Source organism: Neovison vison, chromosome 3, assembly GCF_020171115.1.
Source record: "Neovison vison isolate M4711 chromosome 3, ASM_NN_V1, whole genome shotgun sequence".
Classification (NCBI taxonomy): Eukaryota; Metazoa; Chordata; class Mammalia; order Carnivora; family Mustelidae; genus Neogale; species Neogale vison.
The window spans coordinates 67,618,164-67,638,762 of record NC_058093.1 but is presented as its reverse complement, the minus strand read 5'-3'; the positions used below and the strand labels follow the sequence as shown (position 1 = coordinate 67,638,762).

General features: G+C 34.6%; 1 protein-coding gene across 2 annotated transcripts in view; it reads left to right on the top strand.

Annotated features, from left to right (window-relative positions):
• Window positions 1–20,599, top strand: part of TLK1 (tousled like kinase 1) — a 152,452-nt gene that overhangs the window by 116,829 nt on the left and 15,024 nt on the right. For both annotated transcript variants that reach the window (XM_044242314.1, XM_044242315.1), the window contains exons 12-14: window positions 3,658–3,724; window positions 15,966–16,063; window positions 18,345–18,426. In XM_044242314.1, the coding sequence (XP_044098249.1) occupies window positions 3,658–3,724; window positions 15,966–16,063; window positions 18,345–18,426 (247 nt within the window). The remainder of the gene's footprint in view (window positions 1–3,657; window positions 3,725–15,965; window positions 16,064–18,344; window positions 18,427–20,599) is intronic.

Genomic DNA, 20,599 nt, shown 5'->3' with positions numbered 1-20,599 from the left:
GCTTAATGTTCAGTAAAGGTTTGCTAAATTGTACAAATAAATGGGCTTGCTAATTTTTTTTCCTTAAGTGCCTGTAAAAGTCTTATTTACCATAGATTGCATTCCTTAACTTTGAGACTTCAGGTTAATTTCCTTTTTAAACAGAGGGTCTTTAAAGAATTGATTATCAGATTTGTTGGAAATGAATATTCCCTGTTTTCTGTTATTTATATTAGTTACTTCTATTACAGTCATCTCACATTTCTATCAAACTATTGTAAAATAGTTCTTTGGATTAAAAATAAAATCGTCTTCCATTCAGACTCATTATAGAAGATTATCAAGAGTTAATAAGTCTTATGTTTGAGGTTTATATTTCTTGGCTTTTAAAATAAAGTTTTATAGGGGTGCCTGGGTGGCTCAGTTGGTTAAGCTTCTGCTTTCAGCTCACCTAGGATCAAGCCCTAGTTGGGCTTCCTGCTCACCTGGGATCCTGCTTCTCTTTCTCCCTCTGTCGCTCCCCCTGCTTGTACTCTCTGGCTCTCTCTCTCTGTCAAATAAATAAAATCTTTAAAGTTTTATGTAAACCACTTTAGGAGTTTTAGTGTGCCCCTAAATAAGCACACATGTGTATTTTTGAACATAATCATTCAGGCTGTAATATCAGATACGATTCATATAGGGAGGAATTAGACTTAATCTGTGAATAAAAGATTTGCTAGGTAGCCTAACCAACAGACTTGCTTCAAAGTGTAAATTTTTTAGGGTCTTAAAAACTCGTCATAAAAATAATTATGTAGCGATTGAATGCCATTAAAATTAACATTATCCAGCTTAGCTCTTTTCATTCTTCTTTTTTTTTTTTTTTTTAAGATTTTATTTATTTGTCAGAGAGAGAGAGTGCACAAGCAGGGGGAGCAGCAGGGGGAGGGAGAAGTAGGCTCCCCATTGAGAAAGGAGCCTGGTGATGCAACTTGATCCCAGGACCTTAGGATTATGACTTGAGCCGAAGGCAGACACTTAACTGACTGAGCCACCCAGATATCCCTCTTTTCATTCTTTTAATTAATTTCTAAATTATCTATCTGTATTATCTAAATTTATATATTTTTTCATTTTCACATATTTTACATTTTATGTAAAAAACATTTTTCATTGATGGAATAGATAACAGAGATATCTTAAAATCTCTAATATATGTCAGATATATTAGAGGGAGGAAATGCAGAGAAATGTAAGAAATGTCTCTTTGCTGTTTTGAGGTTTGCTTTCTATTTAGTGAGACTAGAACCTGGGATAGGAATTCTTAAACAGAGAGCTGTGAACCCCCAAATTTATGTATATGTGAAATTTTCTAGAGAGGGTATTTTTATAAATTCCTTTAGATTATTTTCAGATATCCGTGATTGTAAAATGGTAAGAATCACCACCTTAGAAGTTGAGTAGCCTAGTATTTAGTACTTTCTGCAGATTTTGCTTATAATTTCTTCAAAACCAAGCAGAGAGAAAGTGCTTATTTGAAGCCTAATAGTAGTTACATTAGTAGTATTTATTTGAAGCTTATTTGAGGCTTAATAGTAGTTACAGTAGTAATCAAAATGCCGGAAGTAAATAGCAAAGTTCTGCTGATGATGAAAGTTACCATTTATCTATAGTGAGAATTGTATGTGTTTAATATCAGGAGTACATCTATAAAATAATGCGCTGGGGTCAAAAATTTTTAAATCAATGAAGAATTATCACTCTAGTAAGAAAATTTGGGGAAGAAGTATTTGTATGCATTTGCTTTAGCTATAGGGACGTGGATGATTTGAACTGCAACACAGCATACCAACAACTAGAATTAAGTGTTATTAAATAGCAAATATGCATTACATTATGCTATAAGATTAACCAAATAATATCCAACAAACTAAATCATCTTGGAACTAAATGATATTAATTAATTAACTCACAAGAATAGTAGCTGTTGGAAACTATACCAACTAAACACAACAAAATATGCTTAGCTCCAAATTACAGAAATTCCCAGCCATCTGCCTATGTAAGTGCTTTGCAAGTTTGCATGAGAGCCAGACTTCTTAGGAAAATGCAGTTTCAAAAATTTTAGGAAACACAGATTGCACCGAATTTTCATTGGTGGCATATATGCCTGTCCAGAAGCTATTTGCCAAAAATTCCTATAGCTTTTATTAGATTAGTTGAGATTTTATCCATTTTACTTTCTAAACTTTTTAACATCACCTTTCCTTCTTCCTTTTACTCCATCTATAATCACACTGTAACACTTCTCTTAAGTTTACTTGGAGCATCTTCTGCAACTATCCACTGTTGCTGTATTTAGTATAATAAAATCCAGCAGTGGTATTAACCTAAGGCTGGGTAGACAGGTTTAATTTTAAATTTTTCACTCTTAAGATGTTTCTAGTGGAACACTAACTGAATTTCTTGGAGCTTTTTGTTTGTTTCCTTTCAATACCTTTTCTTTAGAATTAGTAAATTTAACTACTGTCTAGCTAAAGGAGAATAACATTTATACTAAATGTTGCTGAGGGACCTGAAAATATAAATAAATCATACCTAGGTTAGGAGTTTTGCCAAATACCCCCAGAACACATGAGTAAACAAACAGTTTTGATAAAAGCAGTTCTTTCAGTGTGGGGATATACAATGGAAGTTGTTTTACTGTTGAGTGTTTTTTATCAGAAAAAATCATTTTTTTCTCAGGAAATGTTATAAGTGTTTATGTCTTACTATGGTTCTACATACATTAAACTAGTTATATATGAATATTTGAAATTAATAAACAAAATACTTTGAAGATTTAAAGTCTTATGTCTATTTATAAAGAATTTGGTGCTTTGACTATAGTTTTAGCATTCCTTTTCCTCACTAACACATGGAAGCAGAAAAAAATTTTTCCTATTTTTTTCCTTTTTTAAAAAAAAAAAAAACAAAAACCAGTACCCAACTGGACTGACCTTCTTCATAGTAATTTTCTAGTACTCTTGGAGTAAAATGAAATTCATTCCTTAGTCTGGAAGTCCATATAGAAGCTGACCCCTGCCTGCCTCTCCTACTGCTCTCTGGCTGTGAGCTTACATTTTTTTCTCTTCTTACAGTATGCCAGCCTGTGTCCATCTTAGCATCCTTGCACTTGCTGTGACTTATGTCTGGAACATAACTCACCCAGGTTCTCTTGTTGTCTTTTAGATGTTTAGATCAAGACCACCTCCCTAACACTCAGTACAAAGTAGCGTAATACAGTGCCATTCTCGTACCACCCTTTTCTTGTTTTCTTCATAACATTTATTGTTATTTGGGATTATTTTATTTATTTATCAAATTGTTTCATTTCTGCCACCTTAGTGGGACTGTAGAGTGTAAATTCAAACTAAAATGAAGGGATAAAATGTCTTTTTCATTGTACCCTTAGGACTGAAATTCTAGAACATCACTTAATACATAGCACTCATTAAATAGTTGCTGAATTTATGAATTAATTGTTTCATCTGTAAGAGGTGTACTCTGAAGAATATTGTAAAGAACTTTTGGCTTATTTTGGGCTAAATGTTGTCAGGATTGTAGTATTTCCCCTTATTTACCTTCTTTTGCTGGTTGTTAATAAATAATAACTATTAATCTTAATATCTAGAATTACAATTTCATTTTTGACAGGTTGACTTTGGCAGAATATCATGAACAGGAAGAAATTTTCAAACTTAGACTAGGACATCTCAAAAAGGTATGTGAAGTATGCTGAATTTTTAGTTTGTTACCAAAGGTTGTGGAGAGTTTGTATTATAAGTCTTATTGGAGAAGTCATCTTAAGAAAGAAAGAACCCAGAGTTTAGACAAAAAATAAAAAAAGAGGGCCATTAAAGTTGTATTTTTAAGTTGTATATATTAAAATAACATTCCTTTACTTGTGGCAGCTTACAAACTTCGAGATGCTGATAATACCATGTCCCTATAGTGGAGAAATAACTTCTGGCCAGACTTTCAGGGTCTTAGAATTACTCTCTTTAAATACTATTTTTGTAATAATGCTTCTTTTTTTAACATGAAATGTAAATTTCCATATTGTTTGTGTCCATTTATAATAAACTGAAATAACTATAAATTAGTAACAAACTTGTTTCTTTGGCTTAACTTTTAAGCTATCAAATGTTTGATAAATGTTTCAATTAATTTATGTACATTGGCAAGTTTAGAAGAACCTAATCATTAGTAATAGTATGAAGTCATATAGTTTATCAAAATGTTGCTCTATGTTATTAGAGTAAATTTTTGTAATGTATAGCTTTGTACTGATTTGTAAACTGTGACATTGTAATCAGTTTATTGTTTTTACAGTTCACATTTTTAGTTCAAACCATTTCTAATTAATGATAATTTTTCGCACTCAAATTGAAGTTACTGACAGATGTAAAATTTTTTTTGACCCACTTTTTAAATTCTGCTTTTTATCACATTACTTACATATTTTTAAATAGGCTGAACAGTCGCTAAAATTGAGTGAGTGAATTAATCGGAGCTAGATAGTTTCAGTGAATTTGTCTTCCTGGGATGGGGTGAGGTAGGACAGAAAAACCCATTCTTTGGCAGCTGCTATCATACTGTGTACTGTTTTGTTTTTTGGAATACTATGAAGGTGCTTTAGACCCCTGCCATTCAATTACAGGGAACAGAACAAAATTATAAATGTGTGTGTATGTGTGTGTGTGTGTGTAATTTGCATTACTGTTTTTCACTGTGTCATATCTCTCTATGCCCCTACTCAGAAAAGTTTCAACCCCAAACTACTTTAACAGTAAATTCTAACATAATTTTTTCTGGTCTCTCTTTTTTATTTAAAGGTATATTTTTTTTTGTTGTAATTAGTATTTTTCCTGCTCTTTGAGATACAGTAAACAACATCAGTCTATCCTCTGTAACAGATGGAGTTATAATGGGACTCTTGAAGGATTTTATAGTACAGAATTAGTACCAGTATTTGTGTGTCCACCTAAGCTATTTTGATAATGAACTCATAGAGACCTGTGTTTGAGATGTCCCCATAAAGATTTATAAATTATTTTCCAACCAGCCTTTCATGATAACGAGACACATAAATGGGAAGGTTATTATTTTCACATATAATAATTTTAAATTATTCTTTCTAGTGACGAGATTTTACATGTGTATATTATATTTTATGAAAACCTGTTATATAAAATCTAAAATTATAAAGCAGTTAAATTAGGAATTGGTAATTTTTATTACAAAAAAAATTTCAGTTTTTGAAAAGCTTCCGAGAAGGGTTTCCTTCTGGTATTGATTGGTTGTGCTTGGTTGATTTTAAAGCTTTCCTGGTACTTTAAAAATACTCGGTTTCTCTGAAACACTTCTGTGTAAGTGTTCTAAAGTAAGGTATACTTAAATGTCTAGATAACTATATAAACAGTTGCAAGCTGTTGCAGAACACTGTGCTTTCATTTCTAACCTCCATATTAGCCTCTTTCCCTATGTTTAACTTCTCCGTTTTTTGTTTTTTTGTTTTTTTGTTTTTTTTTTTTTTAAAGATTTTATTTATTTATTTGGCAGAGAGAGATCACAAGTAGGCAGAGAGGCAGGCAGAGAGAGAGAGGAGGAAGCAGGCTCCCTGCTGAGCAGAGAGCCCGATGCGGGACTCGATCCCAGGACCCTGAGATCATGACCTGAGCCGAAGGCAGCGGCTTAACCCACTGAGCCACCCAGGCGCCCCTCCGTTTTTTAATTTACTCATTCTTTTAATAACTGTCCCCTCCATAATCTTTTTCCTGTTTTATTTTTTTCAGCTTTTATCAGATTTATTGAGCAGCTCTAAATTTCTAACTTTATCTTCTTAACCTGTTTACAATATTACTTTTTTTGACCAACATCATGGAATATTTTGGGAGAGTGGATAAACTACCAATGCTGAAATATGCCCTTATATCTTGAATTCTCACATTTTCTTTTAAGAAGCTATTTTGGGTGAGAAGAATGAATGTATTATAAAGAAAGTTGTTGGTAGTACATGCAGGGAACAAAATTGAGTTAAGTAGTGTCACCTTAGAGCACAAATAAATACCAGTTGCCTGCTTACCACCACTGTATATTAATTTTTGAGTGGCAAAATTAAATAGTAAACATTAAGTCACGTGTTTTTAAAAGTAACTTATTTGGCATTCTAAAGCACAGTTAGAAAATAGGCCACTAAAACAGGTCATTCTGTTTTCTAAAAAAGTAGATTGAATACTTTTAAAACATAGAGAACAAGCTTCAGTTAAGAGAAAAGATGTAATCATCTCTCTTATCAGCTCCCTGTGCTCCTGGGTTTATTAAGCTGGCATGAACCGTACCCAGCTTATAACTATATAGTTTCTACCGTAGGCTGGTTCTGATACGTGAATATTTTAAGGTCCTTGTAACCTGCACAGGAATTAACCTATACTATGTCAGCTTAGGGTTTAGTTTTGGAGCCTGGCATACTCGTGGTCTCTTTCTCTCTCTGTCTTTAATAAAAACTCTTAAAGTTCAATAGAATTGTTAGAGTAAATTTGTGGGCACCAAAAGAGAAAACTTATTTCATTGAGGGAAGTCCATGATGTTGGACATAATGAGACTAGAAGTCCTGTTTACTTTTTCTTGAAATGAAGAATTTATGTTGTACTTTGTGTTTTATAAAGATTATCATAAAAATTGAATAGGTAAACTGAAATATGAAAAGGTATATTTGCCATTGAATAAATCATAAAGTTCAGTTCACATCTTGTGTTATTCTGTAGGGTTAGAAATATAATAAATCCAAAGCTATTAGTAGGGTAGAGTAAGGAATGAAAGTTAAGCAAAAGCCTCCAGTAGTCCTTGGTTAACATAAATAGATGTTTTGGGGGCTTAAGGGCGTATTAGTTTTGTTCTGAGATTAGAAAAATCACTCTGCAGCATCACTGTTTTTTAATATATCAAGAATTCTTTAATATGTTCAGTTACTCTTTTTAACAAATCATTGCTTACTCATTCACTAAATGATTGATTTACTTCCAGACTTTGCCTGATACAGGCACGATTCAGATTCCCATTTAGGAGAATTACATGATACTACCTTTTACAGACTTTGAAGTTTTAACCATTCTGGAGTGAACATTCATGTTAACTTTTTGAATGCCAAGATCTTCTCCCTATGTTTTGTCAAAATTAATAACACCCGTAACATCCAAAGCCAGACCTGAACCTTTTCCACTCCCGTTTCAGTGGTGGTATCTATATACTTACTCCTTACGGTTCTTCTGTTGTACACAGACAGCAAGTTGGTTCTCTGTATTCAAAAGAAGTAATCCACACACAGTCATTTTTGCATATGTCTTAGCATAGTGGTGGTGTTTGCTTTTTGTTTGTTCAGAAACAGGCTTCATTTTCATTGCAGATAAAGGAGAGCAGTTAAGTTTTTCACACACAAATACTCTCTTTGCCTCACATACTATTTTCCTTGAGAATTGTTAGTGACTATTTTATCAGCTAGAATATTTCTTAGTAGCTAGTTTATTGCTTTTCACTCTAAATTTATTTTTAAAGGTCAATAGAAAAAGCACATTTTTAATAAAAACTATAAATGCTCTCTAAAATAATCTTGCCTTTTGTGTAGCTTAAGGATTTAAAAGAATAGAACAGAGAAGAGCTATATAATAAAATATGTGGAGGCTATGCAAATTATTCCCAAAACAGTTTTTAAAAAATAACTTTGGCAGTAGTTATGTACAAACTTAACCAGTTATCCCCTATTAAAAGCTTGTAGTGGCAGCGGGAATAATTTTCTGTCTTGAAAAAGTTGGTTCTTCGAGGCAAGGCTACTGACTATCCCATTTTATGTACCTGTGCCACATGTGGAATCTGTGGACTTAAGGAAATTAACAATTTCTGTGCCAATTACCATTTATGGTTGATCCTGTTTTGATACCAACCTTTGATAAATTCTTGGTATGGGAAGAATACCAACCATGCTGGGTTGTTGTTTATATAGTTCACATCATTATTCTGGAATTGCAGAAAACTACATGGATATGCTTTTCTAGGATTATTACTAAATTAACACATATAACTTAAAAAAACTGTAAAACCATCATCCTTGTAATAGATTCTCTCTGTAGTCAGTATTTAAATGATGAAAGTTAACCATCTTAGTATCCCAAAATGATGAGGAAATAAGAATTTTGAAAGTTATAGGACTACTAACCATGTCTTGCCACTGCTGTTACTCAAGTGTATGATGGGAACAGCATGCAGGTGTGTGTTGCTCTTTATTTAGTCTTCAAGTTTTGTCACTTTTTAGATTTAAAATATTTGATCAGCTGAAGAAAATAATGCATATAAAAAATTTGACATATCAGTATGGAATATTAAGTAGTGTTAGTAGGGATTGGCCTTAATGTATGTGTTTTGGGTTGTGTGTATGCATGAGAGGGAGAGAGAGAAAGAGAAAGAGTGAGAGAGAGAGAATTTTAAGTCCTGAGTATAAGTGCTAGAAGATTTTTTTGAAAAACATAACCAATTTGTAATTGAAACAGGATTAGTCAAGAATCATCAACACCAACACAAATGTATCTTGCAGACCGAAGGAATCAGCTAAACAATTTGCAGTCATCTCAGTCTCTACTAAAACAAAAATCACATCCAACATGCCACCTGACACCATTTCTTTCTCTCTCTCTCCTTTGCTCCTTGCGATGTGGCATTCATCTCTCCCTGTGCCTCCGTTCTGAAGAGATAACAGTATAGCAACAACTCTGCCATTGAAATCCTGTTCTCTGACCGATATTGGCATCTGCAAAGAGAAACAACCAGTAACAGGCAGCAGCAGCATCAGTATTAATCTTCCATGATGAAATCTTTACAGGTCAAGAACAAGCACACAGCTCTTTTTCTCACTCCTTCACAGTGGACCATGCAACTAGTTGAAATGGAAGACAGTGGATTGTCTACAAGCCTTTTGAACAGTGGAGAATACAGGGCATTGGTTTTAGGTGAATTGACCCCCAAATATTCTTGAAGTTTGATATCTCCTTTGGTCTTTCTTTCTAGAATACCATTGTCATCTGATTTATCAAATCCTTAGTATAACCACAAAGAATAAGTTTGCTTATGACATTTATTGTCACTTTAGGTTTGAATAAAAATATGAAAATAATGAACAGTATAATTCTAGAGGGCTTAATCTCTAAATCGTGTGCTCACCTTTATATTCGCAGCCATGACTGGAAGAAATCTCTTGGGAATTCTTCTCTTAGTTAAAGCCATCCACATTGTACATTATATTTCTCTAGAACATAAGAAAAGATGCTGCTCGTATAAGACAGTAGTTTTCAGTGGAAGTCTGGTGAAAATACACTGTAGTAGAAGAGGTCATGATTAAGCCCATTTTATGAGGTGCCTGATTTCTTGGCATGTTTGAGCAAGAAAAGTGCCAAGAAGAGTGTTCGAATTCTAAACTTAACATTCTGTCCTTAACTACTGTTTCCCATTTAAAAAATGAGTAGTAGTCTATAAAAGATGACTGCTGAGAGAATATGGGACTGGCTGTAGATAGGAAGACTCCCAGTGTTCATATTTTACCTCCTACTCTTACGAATCTATAAACATTACTTGCTCTGTGTTTCCCCATTTGCAGTCATACATCTTAACTTGGCAGTTGATTTTCAGTTACCAAAATGAAAATTTAGAGGTAAAATGTGTTGTGTGTCTATAATTAATATTAATTAATTAATATTAATCCAGTTGTTTTATAGGTAATGGAGTTTTTTTAATTTTAGAATTTTAGAAGTCATGTTAGCCATTGGTTAGAGCAGAGTTCAATTCATGTTTGTAAATTCAGTCTAGAGATCACTATTTCACCAAAAAAGAAAACCGTTGCTTGGCCACTGGCCCTTCCCAATCAGAGCTATAGCTTTTACCATTTACAGTTGACCCTTGAACCCCCCGAGTGCACAAAACCCTCATATAACTTTTGTCTCCCCAAAAACTTAACTACTAATAGCCTACTCTTAACCAGAAGACTTAACCAATAACATAAGCCGTCAATTAACACAAATTTTCTATATTAAATATATACTCTATTTTTAAAATATTGGAAGCTAGAGAAAAATGTTATTAAGAAAATTATGAGGAAAATATATTTACAGTACTTAAATTTGTTGGAAAAAATCTGCCTATGGGTGGACCCATGCTGTTTAAATCCATGTTGTTCAAGGGCCACCTGTATATTCATGTGCATCAAGAGAGTCCAGAAGACTAATTTTTTTCCATCATTTTGTAGAAGGTTAAATCTTTTCACACTTAAAGAAAAATCTACCAATCCACGCAAATCCTGACAAAGGTGCAGAGGAACCAGCCAGTGTGGAGGACTACAATGTGCTGTAAGGCATGATGCCCGTGTGTGCCATGGTGTGGTGTCAGCATCTTGCTTCATGTTTAACGTTAAGGAATTTCTAATACAGCAGCTGTAATTTCTTTTTCAAGAAGTGTACTAAATATTTAAATTTTGCCAGTCAGTTGAATTGTTACATTTATTTGCTGCTGGAAAGGGTTTTATTTTGTCTTGTTCTAATAGAATGGGGGAACTGACAGAATCAAAACCTCCCTATTTTAACAGTTATTCTCAGGGGTTTTAATGTATGTATTTATGCATTTGAAGAGAATAAAATACCACCCCTACCTTCACACCGTCCCCCAGAAAAAAGAAGGAAATGAAGTGTAGAGAGAAGAACACATTAAGGTTCTAAGATAATTATCTAAGCCAGTGAAATACATCTGAGGGAGACAGTATGCTCCCATCAGTAATAACCAGCTCAGTGATTGCAGAGGGGAGTAGAGGGAGCATGTAGTTATGTAGTTAGGAATGAGCTCGCCCCCCAGTCCCAGGAATTTCATAATTTTTGTCCCCTCTCCTCCTCTGACCCAGTTTTCTATTTACATAATCGTACAAAACAGGGTTATGGTCAATTGTTTCAAAACTGATCTCTGGACGTTCACACTTGGCTTTATCTGTGTGGGTTTTTTTGCTTTGTTGATTGGTTGGTTCATATTTCTAATGGTTCATATCTCATATCCACATTTAAAGTATTTGAAAGCACGTAATAGAAATAATCTGGGGACATACGACAGGGATAAGATTCAGTAAATTGTTAATGATTTTCTTTTTAATTCTTTTTTTCTGCACGGCTCTTTCTCTCCATTAGCTTTCAATAGTGCCTTTGTGAATTTCACCTTTCACTTTCCTGGTGATGAACTTTTAGAATGACATTATAGTTTATGAAATTAAAAAATTTGAGGACCTGTGGATACCAGCTTTTGAGGGATTAATATTGTTCATATTACTAAAATGAATATGGAGTTAAACTTTTTGAAACCTCATTCTGAACTAGTTTTCCTAGACTGAGTAATATGACAGTGCTGTTGAATAGACTGTTGGAAGTGATACGCTTTTCTCCTCTTCTGCCATCTTCAAAATATACCATACAGAATTTCTTTTTTTACCAATTCTCATTCTCAAGCTGAGAATGATATATCAAAATACTTTCTATCTTATCTTGGCTTTATAGAAAAACAGCTCTTCGAAACTGAGGGGTTTTTGTGGATATAACATGTAACATACTCAAAATTTGTTAAAGAAGTTTAAACTAGTATGTTTAATTCTTTTCAGGGAATATATCAGTTTTACATGTGAAGATGCATTTTATAATTCTGTAAGCTTTATAGCTTTAATGCCTACACACCCTACCTTTCTTCTAGTAGTTGCTGTTCTAAAAATCGCCGTTATGGGAAATGCACTGAAATCGACCTAGCAGTTTTAACCTGGCATTTTACAGAGATTCTATATTACTGTTGCTGACTTTTGGCTTAGGAAGTTGAGCCAAGGGGATATTAAGTTGCCAGAAAAGACTTAGCTTACAAATACAAAGCATTTTTATGTCAAACTTATGCTGAAGGACAAACCATTTTGGTTAAGTTGCTATGGAATTTGCCTTCCATATAAATTTTTTAAAGTTAAAAGTCTTGGGAGGTGGTATGTTTTGCAGGTTAAGCAATGAGGCAGTATTGAGATCTGTTGTTGTATACTTGTATGACTTGGGTTTTAATTCAGAATATTAAGAGCTTATTTTAAAATACTGTTAGAATAGCTGTAGTGTATACGGTTAAATTGTCCATTGCTGTATCTTTCTGTTTAAACAGAAAAGAGCTGTTTCCTTTTACCGAATGTGATCTCCAAACCTACCTCTCTCTCTCACTCAAAAGTCTGTTCTTATACATGTTTCTTCTTCTGCTTTAACTTCTCAGCTAGTGGATGACTCAAGGATTGAAATTGGTATTCTTAAGCCCCATCTATCTAGTTGGATTCTGTCTCTCATATTTTAGTAATCTGGCCTAGTTTTGCCATGGGTGTGAGGATTCCATTGTATATAAACTCAGGTCAGTTGTGAGTCTGGGTCGCACTTGGTTCTCCTGAGCCCTCTGAAAATGATTAATTTTGAGGACAGCCCAGAGATTAATGCTGATCTCAAGCAAGGAGAGTGTAGTCTACAGGATAGATCTTTGGAAATGACTGCACTAAATGTAGATCTGTTGATGAGACTACTGTATTCTAGACTGTTGAACCCTGGGGCCATACAAAAACTGGGCTTTGCCTCTTTATGTAAAGAGGCTGTATTGTCCTAACATTTGCCTGAAAGTATGTGTATTAATCTTTTGGGCTGCCATAACAAAATACTATAGACTAGCTGTCTTAAACAACAGAAATTAATTTTCTCACAAGGTGGAAATCCAAGATCAGGGTACGTACAGCACAGTTCCATTTTTTGTGAGGATCTGTTTCTTCCTGTTTGTTTATTTGTTTTCTTTAAGATTTTATTTATTTATTTGACAGACAGAGCTCAAAAGTAGGCAGAAAGAGAGGAGAAAGCAGGCTCCCCACTGAGCAGAGAGCCCAATGCAGGGCTCGATCCCAGGACCCTGGGATCATGACCTGACCCAAAGGCAGAGGCTTTACCCACTAAGCCACCCAGGTGCCCCTTCTTCCTGGTTTTAGATGGCCGCCTTCTCAAGTCCTCACATGTTCTATTCTCTGTACTCCCACAAAGAGGGGACCAGGTGGGGAGGGTAGAACTCTCTCTCTCCTCCTCCATATAAAGCCACTAATTCCACTATGAGGGCCCCACCTTCATGACCTAATCTAATTCTCAAAGGCCCCATCTCCAAATACCATCACAGTGGGCTTAAGTATGAATTTGGAGGGATCACAAACCTTCAGTCCATAAGAGAATGTATGCTTTTTTTTTTGCCCCCAGTGAGGTTTAAGAATTTCAGAATTATCTTTCCCCCATAAGTGTGTCACTTTTGTTTAAGGTTCAAGATGTGTGGAATAAATAATAAATTACAATATTGAAGATAAGATGTAAATGTATTTCACTGACTATGAAGGAGTTATGTTTATTGGTATATAAGACTTGGTTATTCGGGGAAAAAAATGTTCCTTTACTTGACATTTCCTCTTAAATACAGAGGATCCAGCTTTTTCCTTTTCTTTTTTTTTTCCCTTAGTGCTTCCGACATTTTGTTTTTTTCCTGTGACCTTTATAATTCAAACCAAATGCAGCTTGCCTTTGCTTTTAGATTGTAAGATTTTATGGGGCATACCTGTCATGTTTTATAGAGGATAAAAAAGTTTGCTTAACTGACAAAGACTTACATTCTACTTTCTTTTTTTTTTTTTTTTAAAGATTTTATTTATTTATTTGACAGAGAGAAATTACAAGTAGAGAGGCAGGCAGAGAGAGAGAGAGGGAAGCAGGCTCCCTGCTGAGCAGAGAGCCCCATGCAGGACTCGATCCCAGGACTCTGAGATCATGACCTGAGCCGAAGGCAGCGGCTTAACCACTGAGCCACCCAGGCGCCCACATTCTACTTTCTTTAATGAGTATTTATTTTGCAATATTGGTTACTGCCATTGTATGGACCTCTGAAGATTACTAAAAAATATTAAACACATTAATTCTATAACAATCTAGTTGATTCTCATAATTATGTATTTATTGACTCAGCAAAATTTAATTTCTATAAATTCTCTTTTGAACTAGTATCCCCATACCACAATTTCAAATAAAAGTTAAATCAATTTATTTTAGTTATCCTAATAATTAGACATTGTCGGATATTTAAAATTCCACCAGCCTACCAAGTGTTTAGTTGTTTCTTACGTGTGTGAGAATCAAATTAATGGCAAGTTTTAAGACCGAAAATGTTAGTAATACGTAAGGAAAGAGTTATCACTTTCAGTGTTCTGTGGTATAAATGAATTTGAATTTTTCATACTCATGGACATACCTATATAACCAGTTTCTTATTCTACTTTATAGGTCTTTATAAATTAAGACAAGCTGTGATTTGAGTCTTGTTCCAAATGTTTTTAATCTGTTTGCTGTCCTTGTGATGAATTTTCAATTATTTAATCCCTTAGACTATTTATTACTTTTTCTTTTTTCATTAAAATAAGAAATATTTGAGACTGAAGCTGTATTAAGAAATTTCAGTTAAATTAAGACCATCTGTTTAGTGTATTTTAGAAAATCTCCCCAAAACTCTAGAAAGGTTTATCTTCATTTAAATTTACTGTGAACGTTTCTATTTATCATCTAATGCCTACTCCATATTAAATATCTCGGCAATAAGTAATGGTTGAGTTTCGTTTTCAAATAATAAAAATAATCTTAAGGGTCAAATGGAATACAAACAATATACTCAGATTGTTTTTTTTTAATCTGCAAATATTTGTTTTTCTCTATCATACTTAGAATATTCCTTCAGTTTAAGCCTTAGATAAAGGTGTTATACCTTTTGTACATGTCTCTGCTTTGGAATGAAATGATACTTACATTTTCAAAGTAAACTTCACAATTATTTTTTAGATAAAGGATTTTTAAAATAAAAAATAAATCATTAAAAGGAGCTAATATAATACAGATATGTTTAAGTGTAATATTCAGAAACAACTTCTATCCCATGTAGTATAGATTTATAATGTTAGTGGATACACATTTAGGCCAAGGCAATTTGTATTTGTTGATTTACTCAACAGATATTCAGAAATATTATAAAATTGGGCATTTCAAGAATTTTCCACCAAAATTTGGTATATCCTTGTCTGTCCCTTGTGGAGTATTCAGATTTATATTGACAAATCAAAGAGATGTATAAGGTGGGTGGTGGTTTATTTGGGGTCTGATTTTTTTTTTTAATGTTCTCAAAATTGTATATTTTGAGACATGAAATATATTTATCAAAATTTTCATATTAAATGTTAATTTCTTTAGAATTTGCCTAGAGCTGCTCTAATAACTGAGGATCTACCACAGCTGTCCATATAATTTTTGTTTTTAGAGTCTCTAAGAGTGTAGGGCGATTTATCCTAAGTGAGTGGTCAGATTGTTTGTGTGTGTGTGTGTGTGTGTGTGTGTTTCAGACATTGTAAGGTTTAGAAATAATCAGTGGTTCTGTCTTCTTCCTTTCTTCCTTTTTGACTATTGTAAAATACCTTCATTTGTTTTGTATTATTAAATTATTCCCTATTAAATTAAAATTGGGATGTACCAGAAATAAAATTTTCATCTCATTTTGTATTATAAGTCAGCCTCAACTACCTTGCAGTCATTTTCAGTTTAGATATTATAAAAATAGATTTCTTGTAGTACAGAATAAAACTCAGCATCTCATTAGGTATAGATTTTCATGCGGAGGATGGTTTCTTCAAATAGGCTTTTGCCTTATCTCTTTCCATCTTTCACGCATTGAAAAGTGCACTTTGGTCTTTTAACTCAGTTGTACTTTATAATATACTGTTCTTCCCATCACTGTAAAAAATTGATGCATGGGTAAAAATATCTTTTTTATACTGCAAATAAATTGAGCTTGTTATAGTCCCCTCTCTTCATTTTCAGGAAGAGGCAGAAATCCAGGCAGAACTTGAACGTTTGGAAAGAGTCAGAAATCTTCATATTCGAGAGCTCAAAAGAATAAATAATGAAGATAATTCGCAGTAAGTTGTTATTCATAATATACAATTTTATGTGCTAAAAAGTTGGAGAGCATGCACACAATATTTTCTTGTTGGGGGGCTTCTCAGAACACTTAGAAAAAATCCAAAGTCCTTCGCATGCTTAGAAGGCCTTTTGTGATCTGGTCTCTCTGGCCACCTCACCACCCCCATCTCTGTCGTCATCCCTTCATTTATATGTTGTGCACAAGCTGGCCCCCTAGAACATGTTTATTTAGCACATTCCCATCTCAGGACTTTTATGCATGTCATTTCCTCTGCCTGAAGTGTCCTTTCTCTAAATATCTGAGTGGCTTACTCCTTATTTCACTCCCAAGTGATCATTAGAGAGGCTGTCCCTAGGCCACCCTGTATAAGATAGCAGTCCTTGCCTCATTCCATCTCTTCTCTCAGTATCCTTGCCTTGCTTTATTTTTTCATAGCATTTATCACTACCTGGAATTACAGATTTATTTTTCTGTTGATGTCTGTCTCCTCACATTAGAATGTAAGCTACATGAAAGCAGAGACTTCGTTTTATTTTTGCTATATCCCCAAACCTTAGACCAGTGCCTGGCATACGCTAGGCCCCAAATATTTGTTGACTGAATACCAAAGTAAATACTACAATAGTGAAGGAGGAATTGTTTCAACTAACAGTATTTCAGTAAGCCATAGTTGAAATTATTTCAATTTATGCAAAAACTATAGAAGAAATAGAAGTTTAAATTATAGCCTCTGTCTTTATCTTGCTTATCAAAATGAGTGCCATAGATAATAATGCTAACTCAAAAGGAGAGAAAATAACTGTGGACTGGTGGGAGCTTTATGAAGAAGACAGAAATTAACCAAGACACTACTTGGGATTTGATTGATGTGAAGGAGGGGAAGAGTGTCTTTTTCTACTTTATAAGACTTGTGTCATTTAAAGCATCACGACCTAATATGAAAGTCGCAGTTAGAAGTGGCCAGTTTCTCTAATGAACGTTAAATATCTGGCTTAAAAAAAAGGCCGATTCATGATCATTTGTGTATGTATAATTCATAAATGTACAGATCCTTCCTCTGCATAAGGTGAATGAAATAATGTAGTTATGTACCAGATGAAAGTTCTAATAAAGAGGATAGGACGAAACTAATTTACAGTTGTCTCTTCTGAAAATTATGTTCAAACTTGTTTGTGGATATGAGTTAGCCCACTTGATGAAAATTAAGTGAATTGTTACAGCTTTTCATTTCACTTTAAAACCAAACGGTGGAGTGCCTCGCTGGCTCAGTCAGTAGCATTTGCGACTCTTGATCTTGGGTTGTGAGTTCGAGTCACATTGGGGTTTGCTTTACAAAAAAGTTTACTTCAAAAAAAGCAAAAAAAACCTTAGCAGAAATCTCTTCTATTAACAAGTTCTTCAAGAAAAGAAATTGCCAAAGGTTTATCCAGTTGACTTTGAATAAAATAAAATATATTTACACATGGAATTAATAAAGCTATCATTGTTTTGGGTTTTGTTCTGTTTTTAATTTTAAGAGTGCTCATTTTGGAATCCATTTTTTCTGCAAAGCCCTGTCATATATTAACTGTTGACCCAAGCAAGTTACTTAACCTTTGTGTGCAGTGGTGCCCTCATCTGTAAAATAAAAGATAGTAGCAAGGCCTACTTCATAGGGTTGGCTGAGAAATAAAGGAGTTAATACATGTAAATGCTTAATATATAGCAGGAGCAGTAAATCTTAAATAGTAATAAGAGTATTAATCTGTGAGTGATTTTTTTCCTAAGTTTCTTTTTTTAAGCTTTCATTTTTTAATTGGGAATTGAAATTTTATTTAAAGAAGTCCAAAGACAGTAAAATTTAATCATGTACGAAGGCCAGTTTATACATACAATTATTTTTAATCCAATGTCAGTATTACTGTAAAATCTTGATTAACCGTACTCCCATGTAAAAGTATATTTTTCCATTAGAAATAATTCCTACTGAGTAGTTGTGGGATTTCATAAAGCTCTTAGAAATACAGGAGTTGGTAAGTCTTTATCAGAGTGCTGTTGGTTATTGAACCTGAATGTTCAGCTAAACGTTAAGCTTAGTGAACATCAAAGAGTTCCGATTGAAAGTAGCCATGCAGGTGGAGAACAAAAAGCAGTACAGAATGGAATTCAAAATTAGCAGAAGAGTTGCTGAGAAAGAAATAACTTGAAATAGAAGAGAGAGTGAAACTTTATTGTGGTAAGGAACCTTTTTGTATGTGTTTTTATGTACCTACGTGTCTTTTTCTCCCACCCTTAAGGTTCAAAGATCACCCAACGTTAAATGAAAGATACTTGTTACTTCATCTGCTTGGTAGAGGTGGCTTTAGTGAAGTGTATAAGGTAATACAGATTTTTTTTTTCTGTTCTTACACTAAAATAGCAAAGATAGAGAAGTACATGGTTAAGAAGTACTTGTCTTTCATTGATTGATTTTATGATTTTTTGACTGATTTTATGTCCCAGCTCTCATTACAAAAGAGCCTCATGGCTTATGTTGTTTTAATCTCAAGAGTGGAGACTCCATGCATCACACTGATATCTGGGTACCTCATTACCAGTAGCCAGTCTGATAAAAATTCTCATTAGAATCATGAGAGGCAGGTGGCTATTTAATACAGTACATTTGTGGAAAGATTGTACCCCTTAATTTAAACATGTCACAAGACATACATGTCCTAAATTTACCCAAATCTCTACCCAAGGCCAGTATTTAAGTGCACCTATATAAATGTAAAAAAGTTTTAGTCAACCATGTTTAGTGTTTTGTATCTTACCTTTTTTTCACTTTATGTTGTCTTTCTGCCCAACCTTTAAATTTTGTGGTTCTTGGGGCTCCTGAGTGGCTTAGTCCATTAAGTGTTGGACTCTTTATTTCAGCTCAGGGTCATGGGTTTGGGCTTAAAGCTCAGAGGGGAGTCTGCTTGTCCCTCTCCCTCTGCTCTTCCCCCCCCCCAACTCATGCACTCATTCTCAAGTAAATAAATACATCTTAAAAAATTATAGTTCCTAAGGTCTTTTATCATTCTATATTCTTCTTTTCAAATACAGGTTTCCCCAGCTGTCCAAAAGTGGAAGGTTCCAGTGAAACCTTTCATAAGCCAAAATGGCGTGAAGGGAAGTGTATCCCCTGCTTTCCAAAAAGTTTGTGTTAGGCCTCTTCACTTTTTTATAAAAGACCTACATTAATGCCTGTTTCTCCTAACCAAGAGAAATCCAAAGAGGATTTTCATTCTTAGGAAAAGAAAGCCATTATTGTAGCAGTATACATAATATCCATCTTACACTTTCCTTCGGAGCTCCATACCTGTTGGTATACATGACTTAGTCTTTTTACCTCACATGGAGGCTTCATACGCAGTACAAGCTCAGATCTGACCCAAAAGTTACCTACCGCTTCTCCAAAACCTTTCCTTTTGACACTGCTCCCAACTGTAATACATCCATCTAGTCCATCCCTCAAGTGAAAAACCTAGAGGCCATCCTTTGCTCCACCTTTTCTGTAACTTCTTCCCTCAATACAAAACCAGTCCCTGGTACCCACTGCTAAGTTACATCATTAAGCTCTCTCAAATCTAGCAATGACCCTTCTCCTCTCTGTCTTAGGTCAAGTCCTCCTTGTCTCTTGTTTGCATTGCTCCCTGAGCCTCCTAGCTAATTACCATCTTTAGGGCTCATTGAGTCCCTCCAGTTTATTGATGTATGCTGCAGCTGTAGTGGCCTTTTTATAAAATGCAGTCTGATCACCTCATGCTCCTGCTTATAAGCCCCAGGGATTGCCCATTTGCTCCTAATTAGGATGAAGTCTTATCAAAGGGCTTATCCTCACCTTAAACTTAATTCCTGTAGAAGACTTCCTTGTGGGTCTCCCTTTTATAGCTCCTTGTTGACACTCTGTGTTTTGTTTTGTTATGTATTAGTACAATTAGTGGTTAAGAGCTTGGGTTCTGAAGCCAGATAGGCTGGGTTTGAATCCTGACTAGAACTGACTGCTGTTTACTAACTGTATATACTTGGGCTTAGGACTTGCCATCCTCTGTCTCAGTCTTCCATCTGGGAATAATAACAGTGCCTACATCATAGGATTGTAGTAATGATTTTTTTAAAAACATTTATTTACTTATTTTTGAGAGCGAGAGAGAACACGGGGATAGGGAGAGAGGGAGAGAGAAACTCCATGCTGAGCATGGAGCCCTTCGCAGGGCTCAGTCCCAGGACCCTGAGATCTAGACCTGAGCTGAATCCAAGAGTCAGGCACTCAACCCACTGAGCCACCCAGGTGCCCCGGATTGCTGTAATGATTAGATGAGCTATATCAAGGAACACTGGTGCTTAGCAAATGTATGCTCTTCAGACTATTATTAGAAATCCTCTCTGTTCAGTGAGGCAAGGACTGTGCCTTCTCAGTTTACTGAAGACAAACCTGGATTCTGTTGCTGACTCTGGGAAAGAATAATGGGATTTGGATTCAGAAAACTTCAGTTCTGATCTTTGTTCAACTGTCAGCCATTTTGCT